General features: G+C 26.8%; 2 protein-coding genes across 2 annotated transcripts; both read left to right on the forward strand.

Annotated features, from left to right (window-relative positions):
• The first annotated feature begins 6161 nt into the window (after window positions 1-6161).
• Window positions 6162-14010, forward strand: LOC136998609 (uncharacterized). The gene is made up of 11 exons (XM_067351569.1): window positions 6162-7369; window positions 9417-9688; window positions 9846-10007; window positions 10086-10335; window positions 10477-11892; window positions 12197-12468; window positions 12628-12789; window positions 12863-13112; window positions 13255-13323; window positions 13539-13628; window positions 13705-14010. Exons 5-11 carry the CDS (start codon window positions 11632-11634, stop codon window positions 13783-13785), a joined length of 1185 nt encoding a protein of 394 aa, XP_067207670.1. The 5' UTR covers window positions 6162-7369; window positions 9417-9688; window positions 9846-10007; window positions 10086-10335; window positions 10477-11631; the 3' UTR covers window positions 13786-14010.
• Window positions 14011-15167: 1157 nt separating this feature from the next.
• Window positions 15168-19184, forward strand: LOC136998610 (uncharacterized). The gene is made up of 6 exons (XM_067351570.1): window positions 15168-16282; window positions 16463-16624; window positions 16703-16952; window positions 17091-17159; window positions 17389-17478; window positions 17589-19184. The coding sequence occupies exons 1-6, from the start codon at window positions 16266-16268 to the stop codon at window positions 17667-17669; spliced, it is 669 nt and encodes a 222-aa protein (XP_067207671.1). The 5' UTR covers window positions 15168-16265; the 3' UTR covers window positions 17670-19184.
• The last annotated feature ends 3176 nt before the right edge of the window (window positions 19185-22360 follow it).

The following is a 22360-nucleotide window of genomic DNA, read 5'->3' on the forward strand; positions in this document are numbered from 1 at the left end:
ATCATTAAACTATTCCAGGTAGAAAGTAGTCATTATCTAACGTCATTATTTAAATGTCATAATATTGACATAATGGCGCCATAATTAGCAATTAGGACGACAAAAAGACGTCAGATTATGCTTACTACTTAAAATTTCTTATTGTTAGTCTAGGTTTAAAAATACAGAATTATAAGTGTCTCTATATTATTTTATCTAATAGATTTCACAACTATTATTACATATAAAACAGTCGCCACTCAAATTTTGCGGAATTGGACTTTTCCAATTTGGCTACAAATTTGTTTATGGGGTATGTATATAATTATCATAAATTATCATCAATATATAAAGTAAAACTTAATGTTTAAAAAAATTACTGTGTTCCAGTTTGTCTTATCAGTTGGAACTGTTCTAGTTATATTAATACAATCGTATACAGAATCAGAAAATTAAATTAAATATATATAGTTAAAACAATATACGTATGTAGAAATATCTTAAACCATCGTCGGCGTACAATATCCTGAATGTAAAATGTTTGTCTTATATTGTATATGTTTTAATTATATGTGTATTTCTACACTCAAATAATATTCCGTTTAATTCAACAATCTTCTTTAATTTTTCTATATTCAGACATAGGCATAAAGTTTGAGCAAATCAATGAACATCTTAAAATATGACAAACAATAATAAATATGTAATGCCACAAGCTTGGGATAATACCATGTTACATATACCTCAACGACAATTTGCGAGAACTCAATGCAATAAATGGATGATATGGATTATAATGTAAGACTATTCGTGTAATTATTGTAATTACTGTCAATCAAATTTTGCGCTGCTAACTAATAATATAATATCTTTGTAGACATCTTCATTTAGATGTACGTAAAATATCTCGCGAGCTAGACTCCATATTCAAAGAGATAACTTTCAAAATGGGATATTACTTTATTCACATGACAATTGAATTGAATGCTATTTTTGATCTGATATTCAATCGCAGTTGTACAAAAGACATAGTATTGTACAGTACTTTTACCATATTATGGTTTTCCGAGAATATTTTGAAACTTTTCGTCTATAATTTAGTGTGCGAGAAAGTCAGCAACCAAGTATCAAATTTGTGTGTCTACATTCAAAATGCATTCATTCAACATTTTTTCGTTTTTAGTAATGTGTGAGTACAAATTGTGTGTGTGTGTGTATTGAATTTTAAATTACTAAATTAAACGACTTATTTTTACTTTTGCGTATTTCAATTTCAAACAAATTCAACAAAAAAATTCCTAAGTAAAATATTGCAGACTATGAACGATGTTGAAACATGTGAAAATGTAAGTAATAATATAACTTTAACAAATGTAATTAAACTATTTCAGATAAAAAGTGGTCATTATCTAACGTCATTATTTTCTGTCATAATATTGACATAATGTCGTCATGATTAGTAATTAAGACCGCAAAAAAGTCACATAATGCTTACTACTTGGTATATCTTATTGTTAATTTAGTTTTAAAAATGCAAAATTATATATAAAAGTCTCTATTATATTAAACTAACAGATCACACAACTATTGTTACATATAAAACAGTCGCCCTTCAGATTTTGCGGAATTGGTTTTTTCCAATTTGGTTACAAATTTGTTTATGGGGTATGATTATAATTATCATAAATTATCATCAATATATAAAACAAAATTTAATGTTTACAAAAATTACTGTGTTCCAGTTTGTCTCATCAGTTAGAACTGTTCTAGTTATATTAATACAAGCGTATATACAATCAGAAAATTAGATTAAACATATATAGTTAAAGCAATATACGGATGTAGAAATATCTTAAACCATCGTCGGCGTACAATATCCTGAATGTAAAACGTTTTTTTAATATATATTTCAATTATATGTGTATTTCTACACTAAAAAAAAATGTTTTGTTTGATTCATCTAACCGTCTGTTCAATTTTGAACAAAACAGATAGATTTTGATCAAATCTATCAGAATTCTTATTAATGCAATAAGATTCTGGCAAATTCAACCAAAATCTGGTAGATTCAACCAGAATCTGTTTGTTTTGTTCAAAATTGAACAGGCAATCTATTGAATCAAACAAAACTTCATCTCAGTGCATCATATTAAACAAGATGTATTATACAAAGCGTATAAATATTACTTTCAAGAGAAAATTTCAAATTAATTTGATAATTTTAGTTGATACCAACTAAAAACAATACTATCGTATATTAATATGTTATTAATAAATTTTTTCATTGAGAAAAAGTTTTGCTTCATTCAATGCAATAAACTGTCTGTTCGATTTTAGACAAAACTGACAGATTCTCGTCGGATCTACTAGAATTCTTATTAATGTAACAAAATTCTGGTAGATGCAATCAAAATATAGTAGATTTAACCAGAATCTGGTTTAATTAACTCGTAACCAAACAGATTGTTGAATCTGTTAGAATCTTGTTGCATTAATAGAAATTCTGGTGGATTTAACCAGAATCTGTTTGGTCCAAAATCGAACAGATAATTTGTTAAATCAAACAGAACATTTTTCTAAGAGTTTGAACGGACATTACAAGAACGTACAAATTTAATTTTTTAACTAAAAATGTTTTGTCTATCTATTATCACATCTGTTTTCATAAATTGCAATATGTATAATTCAATGGATCGATAATTCTTAAGTGCATTAGAATAACAATTATAATAACGAAGTCGAGTCAAAGTTGTAGGGTAGAAAATAGACAGTTTGCAATATTTGCCATGAACAAGAGTGTTCACACGGTTTTATCACCGCTGCTAATAATTAATTATGTGTTTGGTTTAAGAATCGTCCAATTATCGACAGGTCATCTAAGACCATGGTTTGGACTCTTCTATATATTGCTATTATGGTTAATTTATTATTTTCTACGAGTGCACATTATAATAATATATCTAAACTTCGGTGTAATTTTAATTCTTGATTGCCTGTGCAATTTTATGGTGTTATTATCAATTCTGTTTGGAGTTTATCACAATAAGGTAAGAAAATGCCCGTATAATCTCTTGTAATAATCGATTTTCTGATAACCAATCTTAATCTTTTTCGGACAGTTTTAATATTAGAAATATGTTAACATTAATTTTAAATAAATGTAAACAGCTTTATTATATACTTATACATATATATATAGAGAAAATTTTATATTAAAAATTATTATGTACGGCAGTAGTCGCGAACCATGAAAAAAATTGTAAAAATTTTTATTATGTTTTTTACATGTGAAACACAGTAAAAATTTTTGCTTTGCGGCTTCATCGTTCACGGTTACTGCCATACATAGTAATTTTTCATATAAAATTTCCTGCGTGTATATCTAATATGACCATATATAAAAATGTGAAATATCATTTATGTTTAAAAACCAAATCTTTTCCCAAGTGTTAAATAAAATTTAATTTCTTTAAAACAAATATAAAATATATCTAAAAACAATAATATATAAATATTTTACAACATAATCTTTCGTAAACCAAAATTATGGCAATATCACGCATAAAATCGAATTCTTAAAAAAACATCAAATATAAGATCTGTCAAAAAGTTCGATGCAATTTTTTAATACAAATAGAATCATTTTATTAATAAACACATTGCTTCACCAAATAAATCAAATATTTTCCATTGTTCTCGATAACGTTTCGAAAATAGCGGGTATGCTTTGATTAAATTGCAAATTGTGTCATCATCCACCTTTATGGAGCGTCCAAATCACAGATAGTCATTGAACACAAAATTGCAGTATTCAAATTTTGAAAACCATTTCCTAACTGTTTTGCAAGTTACTGCAGCTTTTCCATATACTTTAAAAAATGTCTTCGGTAGTGGTAAAAACCTTTAAATTTCACAAAACTTAAATGACGTAAAGTGACAAAAATGCAACTTTTCGTCGCCCATTTCTTTATCATAATTATCAAAAAAATGAGAATGTGTAAAGTTTATAACAAAATATAATACATAAACATTTTTAACAGCTGTGACATTATTAAAAAATTTCAGCGATATCTATTAAAAACTGAACTAAACTTTGACAGACCTTATACTTATCTATTGTTATCGTACATTACCATAAATTGCTTTTTTTCTTTTTCTTGCACCAGAAATTTAAAAATTGTCTGAAAAAGATAGCTATTGTGGACACCACATTGGAAAACTTAGGAATAATAACAAATTATCAGCGGCTACATAAACAAATAATATGGACCGTTGTAGGATGGTTTGCAATTGCAATATTAATAAACAATGTGCATATAATAATTATTAAAAAAATATTTGATTGTAACACTATGACAGCTATCTCTTTTGCTTATCTATTAAACCATCGTTTTCATATCAACCTGCTAGGAGATTTGACAATGACGAGTATTATTGGGTCAGTATTTTTAATATACAAATATTATTTTTAAAATAAAAAATTGGTCAGTTTTAATATACAATAAAAACAACGCAAAATATATTAAAAACTTTTTACAATTGTATGTATATTTATTAATATTAAACTTTAACCACAAGTTTTTCTTTCATAATTAGATACGTAGGCTTAAAGTTTGATCAAATCAATGAACATCTTAAAAATATAGAAAATAATAATAAATATGTAATGCCACAATCTTGGGATAATATCGGGTTACATACAACACAACGACAATTTGCGAAAACTCAATGCAATAAATGGATGATATGGATTATAATGTAAGACTATTCGTGTGATTATTGTAATTACTGTCAATCAAATTTTGCGCTGCTAACTGTAATATCATATCTTCGTAGACATCTTCATTTAGAACTACGTAAAATATCTCGCGAGCTAGACTCCATATTCGGAGAGATGACTTTGAAAATGGGATATTACTTTATTCACATGACAATTGATTTGAATAGTATTTTTCATTCGATATTCAATCGCAATTATACAAATAACATAGTATTGTACAGTACTTTTACCATATTATGGTCTTCCGAGAATATTTTGAAACTTTTCGTCTATAATTTAGTATGCGAGAAAGTCAGCAACCAGGTATCAAATTTGTGTGTTCACATTCAAAATGCATTTATTTAACATTTTTTCGTTTTTAGTAATGCATGAGTACAAATTGTGTGTGTGTGTGTGTGTGTTGAATTTTAAATTACTAAATTAAACGACTTATTTTTACTTTTGCATATTTCAATTTCAGGCAAATTCAACAACAAATTTCCTAAGTAAAATATTGCAGACTATGAACGATGTTGAAACATGTGAAAATGTAAGTAATAATATAACTTTAACAAATGTCATTAAACTATTTCAGGTAGAAAGTGGTCATTATCTAACGTCATTATTTTCTCTCATAATATTGACATAATGTCGTCATGATTAGTAATTAAGACCGCAAAAAAATGTCAGATAATGCTTACTACTTGGTATATCTTATTGTTAGTTTAGTTTTAAAAATGCAAAATTATATATAAATGTCTCTATTATATTAAACTAACAGATCACACAACTATTGTTACATATAAAACAGTCGCCACTCAGATTTTGCGGAATTGGTCTTTTCCAATTTGGCTACAAATTTGTTTATGGGGTATGATTATAATTATCATAAATTATCATCAATATACAAAACAAAATTTAATGTTTACAAAAATTACTGTGTTCCAGTTTGTCTCATCAGTGGGAACTGTTCTAGTTATATTAATACAAGCGTATACAAAATCAGAAAATTTGATAGAACATATATAGTTAAAGCAATATACGAATGTAGAAATATATTAAACCATCATCGGCGTACAATATCCTGAATGTAAAACGTTTTTTTAATATATATTTCAATTATATGTGTCCCGAGTCGAAATTTTTAGCCTAGATTAAACCTACAAGTTTTGTCGAATTTGGAGAACCAATGTTCAAAAGAGTTTTTTTGTTTATTCGAATAAATTTTTAGTTATTTATAATACTAAATATAATACTGAGTTGCACTTAATTTTTAAAAATATTTTTTACTATTTATTTTAATATTTTTAGTAGGAATTCAAGGAACATTATTAGAGGCACAAATAACCATGTATGAGGTTTATAGTAGGTTTTAAATTTCGACTCGGGGTATTTCTACACTGAAAAAAATGTTTCATTTGATTCATCTAACCGTCTGTTCACAATTTTGGACGAAACAGACAGATTTTGATCAAATCTATCAGAATTCCTATTAATGGAATAAGATTCTGGCAGATTCAACAAAAATCTGGTAGATTCAACAATCTGTTTGATTACGAGTTAACGAACTCATATTCTAGAAGAATCTATTATAATAGAATCTCGTTGACATCAATTAGATTTTGATAAATTTGACCAGAATGTGATAAATTCAACCAGAATTTGTTTGTTTTGTTCAAAATTGAACAGGCAATCTATTGAATCAAACATAACTTCGTCTCAGTGCATCACCATATTAAACAAAGTGTATTATACAAAGTGTATAAATATTACTTTCAAGAGAAAATTTTAAATTAATTTGACAATTTTAGTTGATACCAACTAAAAACAATACTATCGTATATTAATATGTTATTAATAAATTTTTTCACTGAAAAAAAGTTTTGCTTGATTCAATAAACTGTCTGTTCTATTTTGGACAAAACTGACAGGTTCTCGTTGGATCTACTAGAATTCTTATTAATGCAACAAAATTCTGGTAGATGCAATCAAAATATAGTAGATTTAACCAGAATCTGGTTTGGTTAACTCGTAACCAAACAGATTGTTGAATCTGTTAGAATCTTGTAGCATTAATAGAAATTCTGGTAGATTTAACCAGTATCTGTTTGGTCCAAGATTGAACAGATGGTTTGTTGAATCAAACAAAACATTTTTTTCATAGTTTAAACGGCTATTACAAAAACATACCAATTTAATTTTTTATCTAAAAATGTTTTGTCTCTCTATTATGAGATCTGTTTTCATAAATCGCAATATGTATAATTCAATGGATCGATAATTCTTAAGTGCATTAGGGTAATAATTATAATAACGAAGTCGAGTTGAAGTTGTAGTGCAGTCGGTAGAAAACAGTTTGCAATATTTGCCATGAACAAGAGTGTTCACGCGGTTTTATCGCCGTTGCTAATCATCAATTACGTGTTTGGTTTAAGAATCGTCCAATTACCGACAGGTCATCTAAGACCATGGTTTGGATTCTTCTATATGTTGCTATTATGGTTAATTTGTTATTTTCTTCGAGTGCACATTATAATAACATATCTTAACTTTGATGCAACTTTAATTCTTGATTGGTTGTGCAATATCATAGTGTTATTATCAATTCTGTTTGGTATATATCACAATAAGGTAAAAAAATGTCCATGTAATCTCTTGTAATAATCAATTTTCTTATAACTGATCTTAATTTTTTTCGGACTGTTTTAATATTCAAAGTAAGTTAATTGTAAATAAATGTGAACAGTTTTATTAGTATACATATATATATAAATAAAATTTTCTCTGTGTATATATGTATATATACAGGGTGTCAATTAAGTCCCGGGACGGCTGAATATATTCTCATGTAAGGTATTTTTGAAAAAGATCAAGGTCATTTCTGAAGTAATTTTCAACGAGGAATTCAACGGTGACCTTCAATTTTGACATAAAATACTGTAATTTACAAGCCTCATAACTCGAAAAGTACTTAATGAAAAATAACTTTATTATAGTGTTTTGAAAAGCTCTTGACACCAGCTATTAGATTTTGGAATCAAAAATAGGGGTTTCTATTTAAAAAAACCTAACCTAACCTTGAAATGACCTTGAAGGTCAAGCTCAAGGTCAAATTGAAGGTCACCGTTGAATTCCTCGTTGAAAATTACTTCAGAAATGACTTTGACCTTTTTCAAAAATACCTTACATGAGAAAATATTCAGCCGTCCCGGGACTTAATTGACACCCTGTATATATATATATATACAGGGTATCTGTCATAAGGTGTCTTACCGAAAAGATACAAGTAGATCTCGTTATTCTGAACAAAAAGTTCTATATCATTTTGCAAACAACCACGTAAAATTTCGAGTAATTAATTAAAAAAGATTGGCCAATAAGCGCACGATCGGGCAGTGAGCTAACGAAAAGTTATTGTTTACGCGTCGCTTTTTGTGCCGTCTTCCGCCCGATTTGTCGCGAGCAGCAGTCGCGCGTTTCGGGTAGGCGATGGGCCGTACGCCCAGATGTATTAACAACGGCGCGCGTTACCGTCACCGTCGCTACGGTCAGCCCACTGCCCGATCACGCGCTTATTGGCCAATCTTTTTTAATTAATTACTCAAAATTTTACGTGATTGTTTGCAAAATGGTATAGAACTTTTTTGTTCAGAATAACGAGACCTACTTGTATCTTTTTGGTGAGACACCTTATGACAGACACCCTGTATATACACGGAAAAAATTTTATATAAAAAATTACTATGTACGGCAGTAGTCGCGGACCATAAAGGAATTGTAAAAATTTTTACTATGTTTTTCATATGTAAAACATAGTAAAAATTTTTGTTCCGCGGCTTCATCGTCCGCGGTTACTGCCATACATAGTAATTTTTCATATACAATTTTCTCGTATATCTAATATGATCATATATAAAAATATGAAATATCATTTATGTTTAAAAACCAAATCTTTTTTCAAGTGTTGAATAAAATTTAATTTCTTTAAAACAAATATAAAATATATCCAAAAACAATAATATATGAATATGTTATAACATAATCTTTTGCAAACCAAAATTATGATAATATCACTCATAAAATCAAATTCTTAAAAAAACATCAAATATAGAATCTGTCTAAAAGTTCGATGCAATTTCTCAATACAAATACAATCATATTATTAATAAACACATTGCTTCACCTAATAAATCAAATACTTTCCATTGTTTTCGATAACGTTTCGAAATTAGCGGGTATGCTTTGATTAAATTGCAAATTCAATCATCATCCACCTTTATGAGGCATCTAAACCACAGATAGTCATTGAGATCGAAATTGCAGTATTCAAATTTTGAAAACCATTTTCAAACTGTTTTGCAAGTTACTGTAATTTTTCCACATACTTAAAAAAATGCCTTCGGTAGTGGCAAAAGCATTTAAACCTCTACAAAACTTAAATGACGTAAAGTGACAAAAATGCAACTTTTCGTCGCTCATTTTCTTTATCATAATGATCAAAATAAGAATGTGTAAAGTTTATAACAAAATATAATATATAAACATTTTTAACCGCTGACATTATTAAAAAATTTCAGCGATATCTATTAAAAATTGAATCAAACTTTGACAGACCTTATATTTATCTATTGTTATCGTACATTACCATAAATTGCTTTTTTTCTTTTTCTTGCACCAGAAATTTAAAAATTGTCTGAAAAAGTTAGCTATTGTGGACACCACATTGGGAAACTTAGGAATAATAACAAATTATCAGCGGCTACGTAAACAAATAATATGGACTGTTGTAGGATGGTTTGCAATAGCAATATTAATAAACAATATGCATATGATAATTATTAAAAAATTATTTGATTGTGACGCTATGACAGCTATCTATTTTTCTTATGTATTGAACCATCGCTTTCATATCACCCTCCTAGCAGATCTGACAATGACGAGTATTATTAGGTCAGTATTTAAAATATACAAATATTATTTTTAAAATTAACAATGAGTACGTTTTAATAAAAAGTAAAAACATCGCAAAATTTATTAAAAACTTTTTACATTGTATATATATTAATTAATATTAATTTTTAACCAAAAATTTCTCTTTCATAATTAGATATGTAGGCTTAAAGTTTCATCAAATCAATGAACATCTTAAAAATATAGAAAACAATAATAAATATGTAATGACACAAGCTTGGGATAGTATAGTATTACATACAACTCAACGACAATTTGCAAAAACTCCATGCAATAAATGGATGATATGGATTATAATGTAAGATTATTTGTGTAATTATTGTAATTACTGTCAATCAAATTTTGTGCTGCTAACTGTAATATCATATTTTCGTAGGCATCTTCATTTAGAATTACGTAAAATATCTCGCGAGCTAGACTCCATATTCGGAGTAGAGACGACTTTGAAAATGGGATATTATTTTATTTACATAACAATTGATTTGCATAGTATTTTTTATCTGATATTCAATCGCAGTTATACAAATGACATAGTTATTTACAATATTTTTACCATATTATGGTTTTCCCAAAGTATTTTAAAATTTCTCATCTATAATTTAGTGTGCGAGAAAGTCAGCAACCAGGTATCAAATTTGTGTGTTTACATTCAAAATGCATTTATTCAAATTTTTTCGTTTTTAATAATTGTATGAGTACAAATTGTGTTAAAATTTAAATTACTAAATTAAACGACTTATTTTTACTTTTGCATATTTCAATTTCAGGCAAATTCAACAACAAATTTTTTACGTAAAATATTGCAGTCTTCGAACGATGTTGAAACATGTGAAAATGTAAGTCGTAATATAACTTTAACAAATGTCATTAAACTATTTCAGGTAGAAAGTGGTCATTATCTAACGTCATTATTTTGATGTCATAATATAGACATAATGTCGTCATGATTAGTAATTAGAACCGCTAAAAAACGTCAGATAATGCTTACTACTTGGAATATCTTATTGTTAGTCTAGTTTCAAAAATGCAAAATTATATATAAATGTCTCTATTATATTAAACTAACAGATCACACAACTATTGTTACATATAAAACAATCGCCACTCAGATTTTGCGGAATTGGTCTTTTCCAATTTGGCTACAAATTTATTTATAGGGTATGATCATAAGTATCACAAATTATCATCAATATATAAAGCAAAATTTAATGTTTAAAAAAATTACTGTGTTCCAGTTTGTCTCATCAGTTGGAACTGTTCTAGTTATATTAATACAAGCGTATACACAAACAGAAAATTAGATTAAACATATATAGTTAAAGCAATATACGTATGTAGAAATATCTTAAACCATCGTCGGTGTACAATATTCTGAATGTAAAATTTTTTTTATATATATTTCAATTATATGCGTATTTCTACACTGAAAAAAATATTCCGTTTGATTCAACAAACCGTCTATTCGATTTTGGACAAAACTGACAGGTTCTCGTCGGATCTACTAGAATTCTTATTAATGCGACAAGATTCTGGTAGATTCAATCAAAATTTAGTAAATTTAATCAGAATATGGTTTGGTTATCTCGTAACTAAACAGATTGTTGAATTTGTCAGAATCATGTTCCATTAATAGAAATTCTGGTGGAATTAACCAGAATTTTTGGTCCAAATTCGAACAAATGGTTTGTTGAATGAAACAGAACATTTTTCTCAGAGTTTAAACGACTATTACAAAAACATACCAATTTAATTTTTTATCTAAAAATGTTTTGTCTATCTATTATGATATCTGTTTTCATAAATCGCAATATGTATAATTCAATGGATCGATAATTCTTAAGTGGATTAGGATAACGATTATAATAACGAAGTCGAGTCGAAGTTGTAGTGCAGTCGGTAAAGAACAGTTTGCAATATTTGCCATGAACAAGAGTGTTCACACGGTTTTATTGCCGCTGCTAATAAGCAATTACGTGTTTGGTTTGAAAATTGTCCAATTATCGACAGGTCATCTAAGACCATGGTTTGGACTCATATATATACTGCTACTCTGGTTAATTTATTATTGTCTCAGAGCGCACATTATAATAACATATTTTGACTCCAATGTATATGTTATTTTTATTGGACTGCCCGATTTAACAGTGCAATTATCAGTTCTGTTTGGAATGTATCACAATAAGGTAAAAGAACATCCTTATAATCTTTTTTAATAACTAATAACAGATAAACTTTCCCAATACTTGTATAAAATAATGTAACACAAATACAACTTTTCGACGCTCATTTTTCTTATTATTATCATCAAGATGACGGTTTCGAATGTGAAGTCCACAACAAAATATAATATATAAATAATTTCAACAATTTTGTCACTATTAAATGATTCTAGCAATTCCTATAAAAAATTGAATCAAACTTTGTCAATATTCAGCTACTGTTGTTCTGCATTTTTCAATTACTTTTTCCTTTTTTTCATGCAACCAGAAATTTAAAAACTGTCTGAAAAAGTTGGCTATTGTGGACACGACGCTAGAAAACTTAGGAATAATTACAAATTATCGACCGCTACGCAAACAAATAATATGGACCGTTTTAGGATGGTTTGTAATTGCGATATCAGCAAACAATATGCATATAATATTTATTAAAAAAGTAATGGATTTTAACGCTATGACAGCTATCTATGTTTCTTATGTAATGAACCATTGTTTTCATATCAACCTCCTAGAAGATCTGACAATAATGAGTATTATTGGGTCAGTATTTTATATATACAAATATTACTTTTAGAATTAAAAATTCGTAAGTTTTAATAAAAAATAAAAACATCACAAACTATTTTAAAAACTTTATTACAATTGTATGTATGCTTATTATTATTAACCTTTAATCGCCAGTTTTTCTTTCATAATTAGATACGTAGGCTTAAAGTTTGATCAAATCAATGAACAGCTTAGAAATATGGCATACAATAATAAATATGGAATGACACAAACTTGGGATAATACTGTGTTAAATGTACGTCAACGACAATTTGCAAAAAATTCAAGTAATAAATGGACGATATGGACAATAATGTAAGACAATTCACGTAGATAATTTTTGTCAATCAAATTTTGCGCTGCTAACTGTAATATCACATTTACATAGACAGCTTCATTTGGAATTACGTAAAATATCTCGCGAGCTAGACTCGATATTCGGAGTACAGATGACTTTCAAAATGGGATATTACTTTATTTGCTTGACAATAGATTTGAATAATGTTTATAATGTGATATTCAACCGCAGTTATACAAATTGCATAGTACTGTACAGTATTCTTGTCATATTATGGTTTTCCCACAATATTATGAAACTTCTCATCATTAATTTAGTGTGCGAGAAAGTCAGCAACCAGGTATCAAATTTGTATGTTTGCATTCAAAATGCATTCGTTCAAATTTTTTTCGTTTTTAGTAATTGTATGAGTACTAATTGTGATAAATTTTAAATTACTAAATTAAATGACTCATCTTTATTTCTGCGTATTTTAATTTTAGGCAAATTCAACAAAAAATTTTCTATATAAAATATCGCAAGCTATGAACGATGTTGAAACATGTGAAAATGTAAGTTGTAATATAACTTTAACAAATATTATTAAACTCTTTCAAGTAGAAAATGGTCATTATCTAACGTCATTATTTTGTTGTCATAATGTCGTTATGATTAGTTATTAGAACGACAAAAAGACGTCAAATAATGCTTGCTACTTGGAACATCTTACTGTTAAATTAGCTTTCAAAATGCAGAATTAAAAATGACTATTATTTTGTACTGATAGATCTCACAACTACTGTTACATATAAAACAGTCGCCACTCAGATTTTACGGGATTGGGCTTTTCCAATTTGGCTACAAATTTATTTATGTGGTATGATTATAATTATCATAAATTATCATCATGTATAAAGCAAAATTTAATGTTTAAAAAAATTACTGTTTTTTAGTTTGTCTCATCAATTGGAACTGTTGTAGTTATATTAATACAAACCTATACACAATCAAAAATTTTGTTTAAAGATATATAGTTAAAGCAATATACGTATGTAGAAATATCTTAAATCATCGTCGGCGTACAATATCCTGTATGTAAAATGTTTTGCAAATATATATTTTAGTTATATGTATATGTATTTCTATCATCATATTAAACAAAGCATATTATACAAAGCGTATAAATATTACTTCAGAAAATTTCATATTAATATTATAATTTTAGTTAACATCACCAAAAAGCAATTGTATCGTATATTTATACGTTATTAATAAATTTCTTTAAACGAGTATTACAAAAACGTATAAATTTAATATTTAATCTAAAAATGTTTCTCATCTATTATCAGATCTTTTTTCATAAATCGCAATATATATAATTCCAGTTTGTCTCATCCGTTGAAATTGTTCTAGTTATATTAATACAAGTGCATACACAATCAGAAAATATGATTAAAAATATTTAGTCAAAGCAATATACATAAGAATATATTAAACCACATTGTTTGCATACAATATCCTGTACGTAATATAATTTTTTTTTAAATATATTTTTGACAGTTATAGGTAATCATTTCTACCATTATATTAAACAACAGCGTATTATATAAATATTTTTTAAGAATATTTTATATTAATATTACAATTTTATTTAGTACTATCTAAAAACATTTCTATCGTATATCTCTTCGTTATTAGTAAATTTATTGAAACGGGTATTATGAAAACATACAAATTTAATTTTTAATCTAAAAATGTTTTATATCTATTATCAGATCTGTTTTTACAAATTGCAATATGTATAATTCAATGGATCGATAGTTCTAATGTACATTATGGTAACAATTATAATTACAAAGTTGAGTCAAAGTTGTGTAGTATAGTCAGTTGAAAGCAGATAGTTCACAATGTTTGCAATGAACAAGAATGTTCACACGGTTTTATCGCCGCTCCTAATAATCAGTTATGTGTTTGGTTTAATTGTACAATTAGATATAGGTCATCTAAAACCATGGTTCGGACTCTTCCATATATTGCTATTATGGCTAATTTATTATTTTCTCCGAATACACATTGCAATAATACAATATTTTAGCTTCGATATGTGTTTTCTATGTTTTATTCTTTATTGGCTGTGCGATTTCATGGCGTTATTATCAATTCTATTTAGAATGTATCACAATAAGGTAAACAAATGTCTATATAGTCTGTTTTAGTAACCTATTTTAGTAGTCTATTGTAGTAAATAAAAAGTAATTAGATTTTCTAATCGATTTTGATTATTTTCAAACAATTTTAGTATAGAAATAACTTAACATTAATTGTAAATAAATTTGAACAGCTCTTTAGTATTTATATGTGTATATGTATATATGTACATATATATGACACATATCCACAATATATGACATTAACAGTATATAAAAATATATATACACAATATATAAAATTGTGAAATATCTTCTTATATAATGAAATATCTTTATTCTAAATCTTTGAACAAAATGTTAAATAAAAATTAATTTTTTAACAATAAATATAAAATATATCTTAAAACAATATATGTATATATTATAACACAATCTTTTGAAAACCAAATTTATGACAATATTACGCGTAAGATCAATTTCGCAAATAAACACTTTATATTGAACCTGTCAAAAGTTTTTTATTTGATTGTCTAATAAAAAGTGCAATACACTTTATTAATATTAATAAACACATTACTTTATCTAATCAATCAAATAATTTCCATCGTTTTCGATGACGAATCGAAATTAGTGACTTTCCTTTGAATAAATTGCGGAATGCATTATGATTCACCTTCATGAAGCGTCTAGATAGTAGTGTCATTAAAACCAAATCCGCAGCATTAAAAATTTGTACATTATTTCCTAACTGTTTTGGAAATCACAGCAGCTATTTCATATATTTTAAAAATGCTTTCAGTAAAAGCAAAAATATATTAACCTTCTCGAAATTAACTCTTAAATAACACATGAATGCAAATGCAACTTTTCGACGGACATTTTTATGCGTGAACTCAATTAAAGTAAACTAATTTTACATTAAAATGTACAGCTGAAGATGTGAAGTTCACAACAAAATACAATACCTAAACATTTTTAACAGATTTGCCACTATTTAACAATTCTAGCGATACCTATTAAAAATATAACCAAACTTTGACAGATTCAATATTTATCTACTGTTGTTGCACATTATCATGAATTGACTTTTCACTTTTTTCTTGAACCAGAAATTTAGAAAGTGTCTGAAAAAGTTGGCTATTGTGGACACCACATTAGAAAAATTAGGTATAATAACAAATTATCAGCAGCAGCGTAAAAAAATAATATGGACCGTTTTAGGATGGATTACAGTAGCCATATCAGTAAACAACGTGCAAAGTGTTTTTATAAAAAAATTGTATGATTATAACTTCACAACAGCCATCTATATCACTTATGTAATAAACCATTGCTCTCATATCAACCTCCTAGGAGATCTAACAATGACGAGTATTATTGGGTCAGTATTTTAAATATACAAATATTATTTTTAGAATAAAAAATTAATAAGTTTTAATAAAAAATTAAAACTTATTATTTACTAATTATTTTAAAAATTTCTTAAAATTTTCTTACAATACATTTGTATGTATATTTATCAATATAAATCATTAACGATCAGATTTTCTTTTATCTTTAGGTACGTAGGCGCAAAGTTTAACCAAATCAATGAACAACTTAGAAATATGTCAAACAATAATAAATATGAAATAACACAAACTTGGGATAATATCGGGTTACATACAACTCAACGACAATTTGCGAACACTTCAAGCAATAAATGGATGATATGGATTATAATGTAAGACCATTCGTGTAATTATTGTAATTACTGTCAATCAATTTTTGCACAGCTAAGTTTAATATCATATTTACGTAGACAGCTTCATTTGGAATTACGTAAAATATCTCGCGAGCTAGACTCGATATACGGAGTAGAGATGACTTTCAAAATGGGTTGTTACTTTGTTTACATGGCAATTGATTTTAATAATATTTTTCATGCAACATTCTTCAGGAGTTATACAAATCATACAGTATTGCACACTATTATTATCATATTCTGGTGTTCTCACAATATTTTGAAACTTCTCGTCATTAATTTAGTGTGCGAGAAAGTCAGCCATCAGGTAATGAATATGTGTTTACGTTCTAAATACACTAATTCAAATTTTTCTTTTTTAGTAAGTATATGACTACGAATTGTTTTAAATTTTAGATTATTAAATTAAACAACTTATATTCATATTTGCTTATTTCAATTTCAGGCAAATTCCACAAAAAATTTCCTAAATAAAATATCGCAATCTATGAACGATATTGAAACATGTGAAAATGTAAGTCGTAATATAACTTTAACAAATGTCATTAAACTATTCCAAATAACAAGTAATTATTATCTAACGTCATTTATTTTGTTGTCACAATGTTGACATAATGTCGTCATAATTATTAATTAGAACGACAAAAAAACCTCAGATAATGCTTGTTACTTGAGACATCTTATTGATAAATGAACTTTAAAAATGCAGAATTATAAATGTCTCTATTATATTGAACTGACAGATCTCACAACTATTGTTACATATAAAACAGTCGCCACTGAAATTTTACGGAATTGGGCTTTTCCAATTTGGCTACAAACTTATTTATAAGGTACAATTATACTTATGCAATTATTACCAATATACAAATAAATAAAACAAAATTTTATGCAATTTTATACAATTAATGTTTAAAATGTTAAAAAACTTACTGTTTTCCAGTTTGTCTCATCAATTGGAACTGTTCTAGTTATATTAATACAAGCGCATACACAAACTGAAAATATCTTTAAAAATAATTAGCTAAAGCAATATACGCAGAAATATCTAAAACTACATCGTCAGCGTACAATATCCTGTACGTAATATTCTTTTAAAATGTATTTTTGACTGTTATACCGTTTCTATTATAATATTAAACAACAGCGTATTAAATAAGAACACTTATATTATAATAATATTATAATAATAATAAATATATTACTATAAAATATTTTATATTAATATTGTAATTTTAGTTAATACTGATTGTAAGTAAAAACGATTGTATTGTACATTTTTCGGTTAATAATAAATTTCTTTGAACAAATATTACAAAAACATACAAATTTAATTTTTAATCGAAAAATGTTTTTTATCTATTATCAGATCTCTTTTCATAAATCGCAATATGTATAATTCAATGGATCGATAGTTCTAATATGAATTAGGATAACAGTTATAATTACGAAGTCGACTCGAAGTTGTAGTACAGTCGATAGAAAACGGATAGTTCGCAATATCGGCCATAACATGAGTGTTCGAACGGTTTTGTCGCCGCTGCTAATAAGCAATTACGTGTTTGGTTTAAGAATCTTCCAGTTACCAATACGTTATCTAAGACCATGGTTTGGTCTCTTCTATATATTGCTATTATGGTTAATTTATTATTTTCTCCGAATGCACATTATAATAAGATATTTTAACTTTGATGTAAATTTCATTCTTAATTGCTTGTGCGATTTCACAGTGCTATTATCAATTCTGTTACGAACGTATTACAATAAGGTAAAAATGTCTACATAATTCTTTTTAATAAGCGATTTTGTAATAATGTCGATCTTGATTATCTTCGGACAATTTTAGAATTGGAAGTAGATTAACATTAATTGTTAGTAAATGTGAACAGCTCTTTTAGTATATATAAAATATATCTAACAATAGCATATGTAAATTATAACACATTTTTTTGAAAACCAAAATTATGACACTTTACGCAAAAATTTAAATTCTGACAATAACACTGTACATTGAATTTATCAACAATTTTGATTCAATTTTCCAATAAAATACAACCATTTTATTAATATTAATAAATACTTTAATACAACAAATCAATCAAATAATCACCATCGTTTTCAATGACGTTTCAAAATTAATCGGTTTGCTTTGAATAAATTACGGACTGCATCATCACCCACCTTCATAGCATCCAAACTGTAGATTTTCATTAACACTAAAATTGCAGCATCAAAAATTTGCAAACCATTTTGTAACTATTTTGGAAATTACAGCAGCCTTTCCATATTTAAAAATACGTTCAATAGCACAAAAAATGTTAAAGCTTCTCAAAACTCGAATAACAAAATGTTATGTAAATGCAACTTTTCGACGCTCATTTATTTTATGTTTGCAAGTTCAATGGAAACAAACTAATTTGAAACAAACATCAAAATGACAGCTGAGAATGTCAAGTTGCAACAAAATATAATACATAATTATTTTTAACAGTTTTGTCATTATTAAAGAATTTTAGCAAAATCTTAAATTAAAAATCAAATCAAAGTTTGACAGACTTGATATTTATCTATTGTTATCTTGCATTATCATTAACTTGCTTTGTTTTCTTTTATCTTGCATCAGAAATTTACAAATTGTCTGAAAAAGATGGTTATTGTGGACACTACACTAGAAAAATTAGGAATAATGACAAATTATCAGCATTTACGTAGACAAGTAATATGGGTCGTTGTAGGATGGTTTGTTATATCCATTATAGTAACCACTGTGCATATCATACTTATGATACAAATGTATGATTGTAACGCTATGACAACTATCTATCTTCATTGCTTATGGAATTATTGCTATCATATTAACCTCTTAGAAGATCTAACAATGACGAGTATTATTGGGTCAGTACATTAAACGCACAAATATTATTTTCAGAGAATTAAAAAATTGAAAAGTTTTAATTTTTTATCAATTTTAATGAAAAACTAAACCTTCTTTGATTTCTAAAAAATTCTATTATAATACATTTAAATATATATTTATTATGTATACATATACATCATTAACTACCAGTTCTCTTTTTATATTTAGATACGTAGGCGTAAAATTTAATCAAATCAATAAACATCTCAAAAATATGGCAAACAATAATAAACATGGAATGACACAAGCTTGGAATAACACCGTGTTACATATGTCTCAATTTGCGAACATTTCAAGCAATAAATGGATGATATGGATTATAATGTAAGACCATTCGTGTAATTATTGTAATTACTGTCAATCAATTTTTGCACAGCTAATTTGAATATCATATTTATGTAGACAGCTTCATTTGGAATTACGTAAAATATCTCGCGAGCTGGACTCGATATACGGAGTAGAGATGACTTTCAAAATGGGTTGTTACTTTGTTTTCATGGCAATTAGTTTTAATAATATTTTTCATGCGACATTCTTCCGCAGTTATACAAATCATACAGTATTGCACATTACTCTTTACATATTCTGGTGTTCTCACAATATTTTGAAACTTCTTGTCATTAATTTAGCGTGCGAGAAAGTCAGCCATCAGGTAATGATATTTTGTTTACGTTTTAAATATACTGATTTAAATTTTTCCTTTTTTTAGTAACTATATGACTACTAATGTGTTAAATTTTAGATAATTGAATTAAACGACTTATATTTATATTCGCTTATTTCAATTTTAGGCAAATTCCACAAAAAACTTCCTAAATAAAATATCGCAGTCTATGAACGATGTTGAAACATGTGAAAATGTAAGTCGTAATATAACTTTAACAAGTGTCATTAAATTATTCCAAATAGAAAGTAATCATTACCTAACGTCATTTATTTCGTTGTCACAATGTTGACATAATGTCGTAATAATTGTTAATTAGAACGACAAAAAAACCTCAGATAATGCTTGTTTCTTGAGACGTATTATTGATAAATTAACTTTGAAAATGCAAAATTATAAATATCTATTATATTGTAATGATAGATCTCACAACTATTGTTACATATAAAACAGTCGCCACTCAGATTTTGTGGAATTGGACTTTTCCAATTTGGCTACAAATTTATTTATGGGGTACGATTATACTTATGCAATTATTACCAATATATAAATAAATAAAACAAAATTTAATGTTTAAAAAAATTACTGTTTTCCAGTTTCTCTCATCAATTGGAACTGTTCTAGTTATATTAATACAAGCGCATACACAAACTGAAAATTGGTTTAAAAATATTATGTGAAAGCAGTATACGTAGAAATATCTTAAACTATATCGTCTGCGTACAATATCCTGTACATAATATTCTTATAAAATGTATTTTTTACCGTTATATGTGCGTACTGTTTCTATTATCATATTATACAACAGCATATTAAATAATAAAATTTATATTATAATAATATTATAGTAATTATAAATATATTACTTTAGAATATTTCATATTAATATTACAATTTTAGTTAATACTAATTGTAAGTGAAAAGAATTCTATTGTATATTTTTCCATTAATAATAAATTTATTTAAACAAATATTACAAAAACATATAAATTTTATTTTTAATTTAAAAATGTTTTGTCTATCTATTATCACATTATCTATTATCTGTTTTCAAAAATTGCAATATGTATAATTCAATAAATCGATAATTCTTAAGTGCATTAAGGTAATAATTATAATAACGGAGTCAGGTCAAAGTTGTAGTGCACTCGGTAGAAAACAGTTTGCAATATTTGCTATGAACAACAATATTCACACGGTTTTATCGCCGCTGCTAATTAGCAATTACGTGTTTGGTTTAAAAATTGTCCAATTACCGACGGGTCATCTAAGACCATGGTTTGGACTCATATATATATTCTGGTTAATTTATTATTGTTTCAGAGCGCAAATTATAATAATATATTTTGAATTCAATGTATATTTATTTGTTTATTGGTTGTGCGATTTCACAGTGCTATTATCAATTCTGTTAGAAATGTACCACAATAAGGTAAAAATGTCTACATCTTAATCCTTTTTAATAACCAATTTTGTAATAATCTTGATCTTCATTATTTTCCAACGGTTTTAGAATTAGAAGTAGATTAACATTAATCATTAGTAAATGTGAACAACTCTTCTAATATATATAAAATATATCCAACAATAACATATATAAATTTTAATACATTTTTTGGAAACCAAAATTATGATAATTTTTGCAAAAAATCAAATTCTGAAAAAAACACTGTACATTGAAATTATCAACAATTTTTATTCAATTTTCCAATAAAATACAACGATTTCATTAATATTAATAAATACTATGATTCAACAAATCAGTCAAATAATTCCATCGTTTTCAATGACGTTTCAAAATTAATCGGTTTACTTTGAATAAATTGCGGATTGCATCATCACCCAACTTTACAGCATCCAAACTGTAGATTTTCATTAAGACTAAAATTGCAGCATCGAAAATTTGCAAACCATTTTCTAACTATTTTGGAAGTTACAACAGCCTTTCCATATTTCAAAATACTTTCAATAGCACAAAAAATTTTAAAACTTCTTATAACTCAAATAACAAAATGTTATGTAAATGCAACTTTTCGACGCTCATTTATTTTATGTTTGTAAGCTCAATAGAAACAAACTAATTTAAAACAAACATCAAAATGACAGCTGAGAATGTCAAGTTGCAACAAAATAT

Source organism: Linepithema humile, chromosome 3 (genome assembly GCF_040581485.1).
Source record: "Linepithema humile isolate Giens D197 chromosome 3, Lhum_UNIL_v1.0, whole genome shotgun sequence".
Taxonomy (NCBI): Eukaryota; Metazoa; Arthropoda; class Insecta; order Hymenoptera; family Formicidae; genus Linepithema; species Linepithema humile.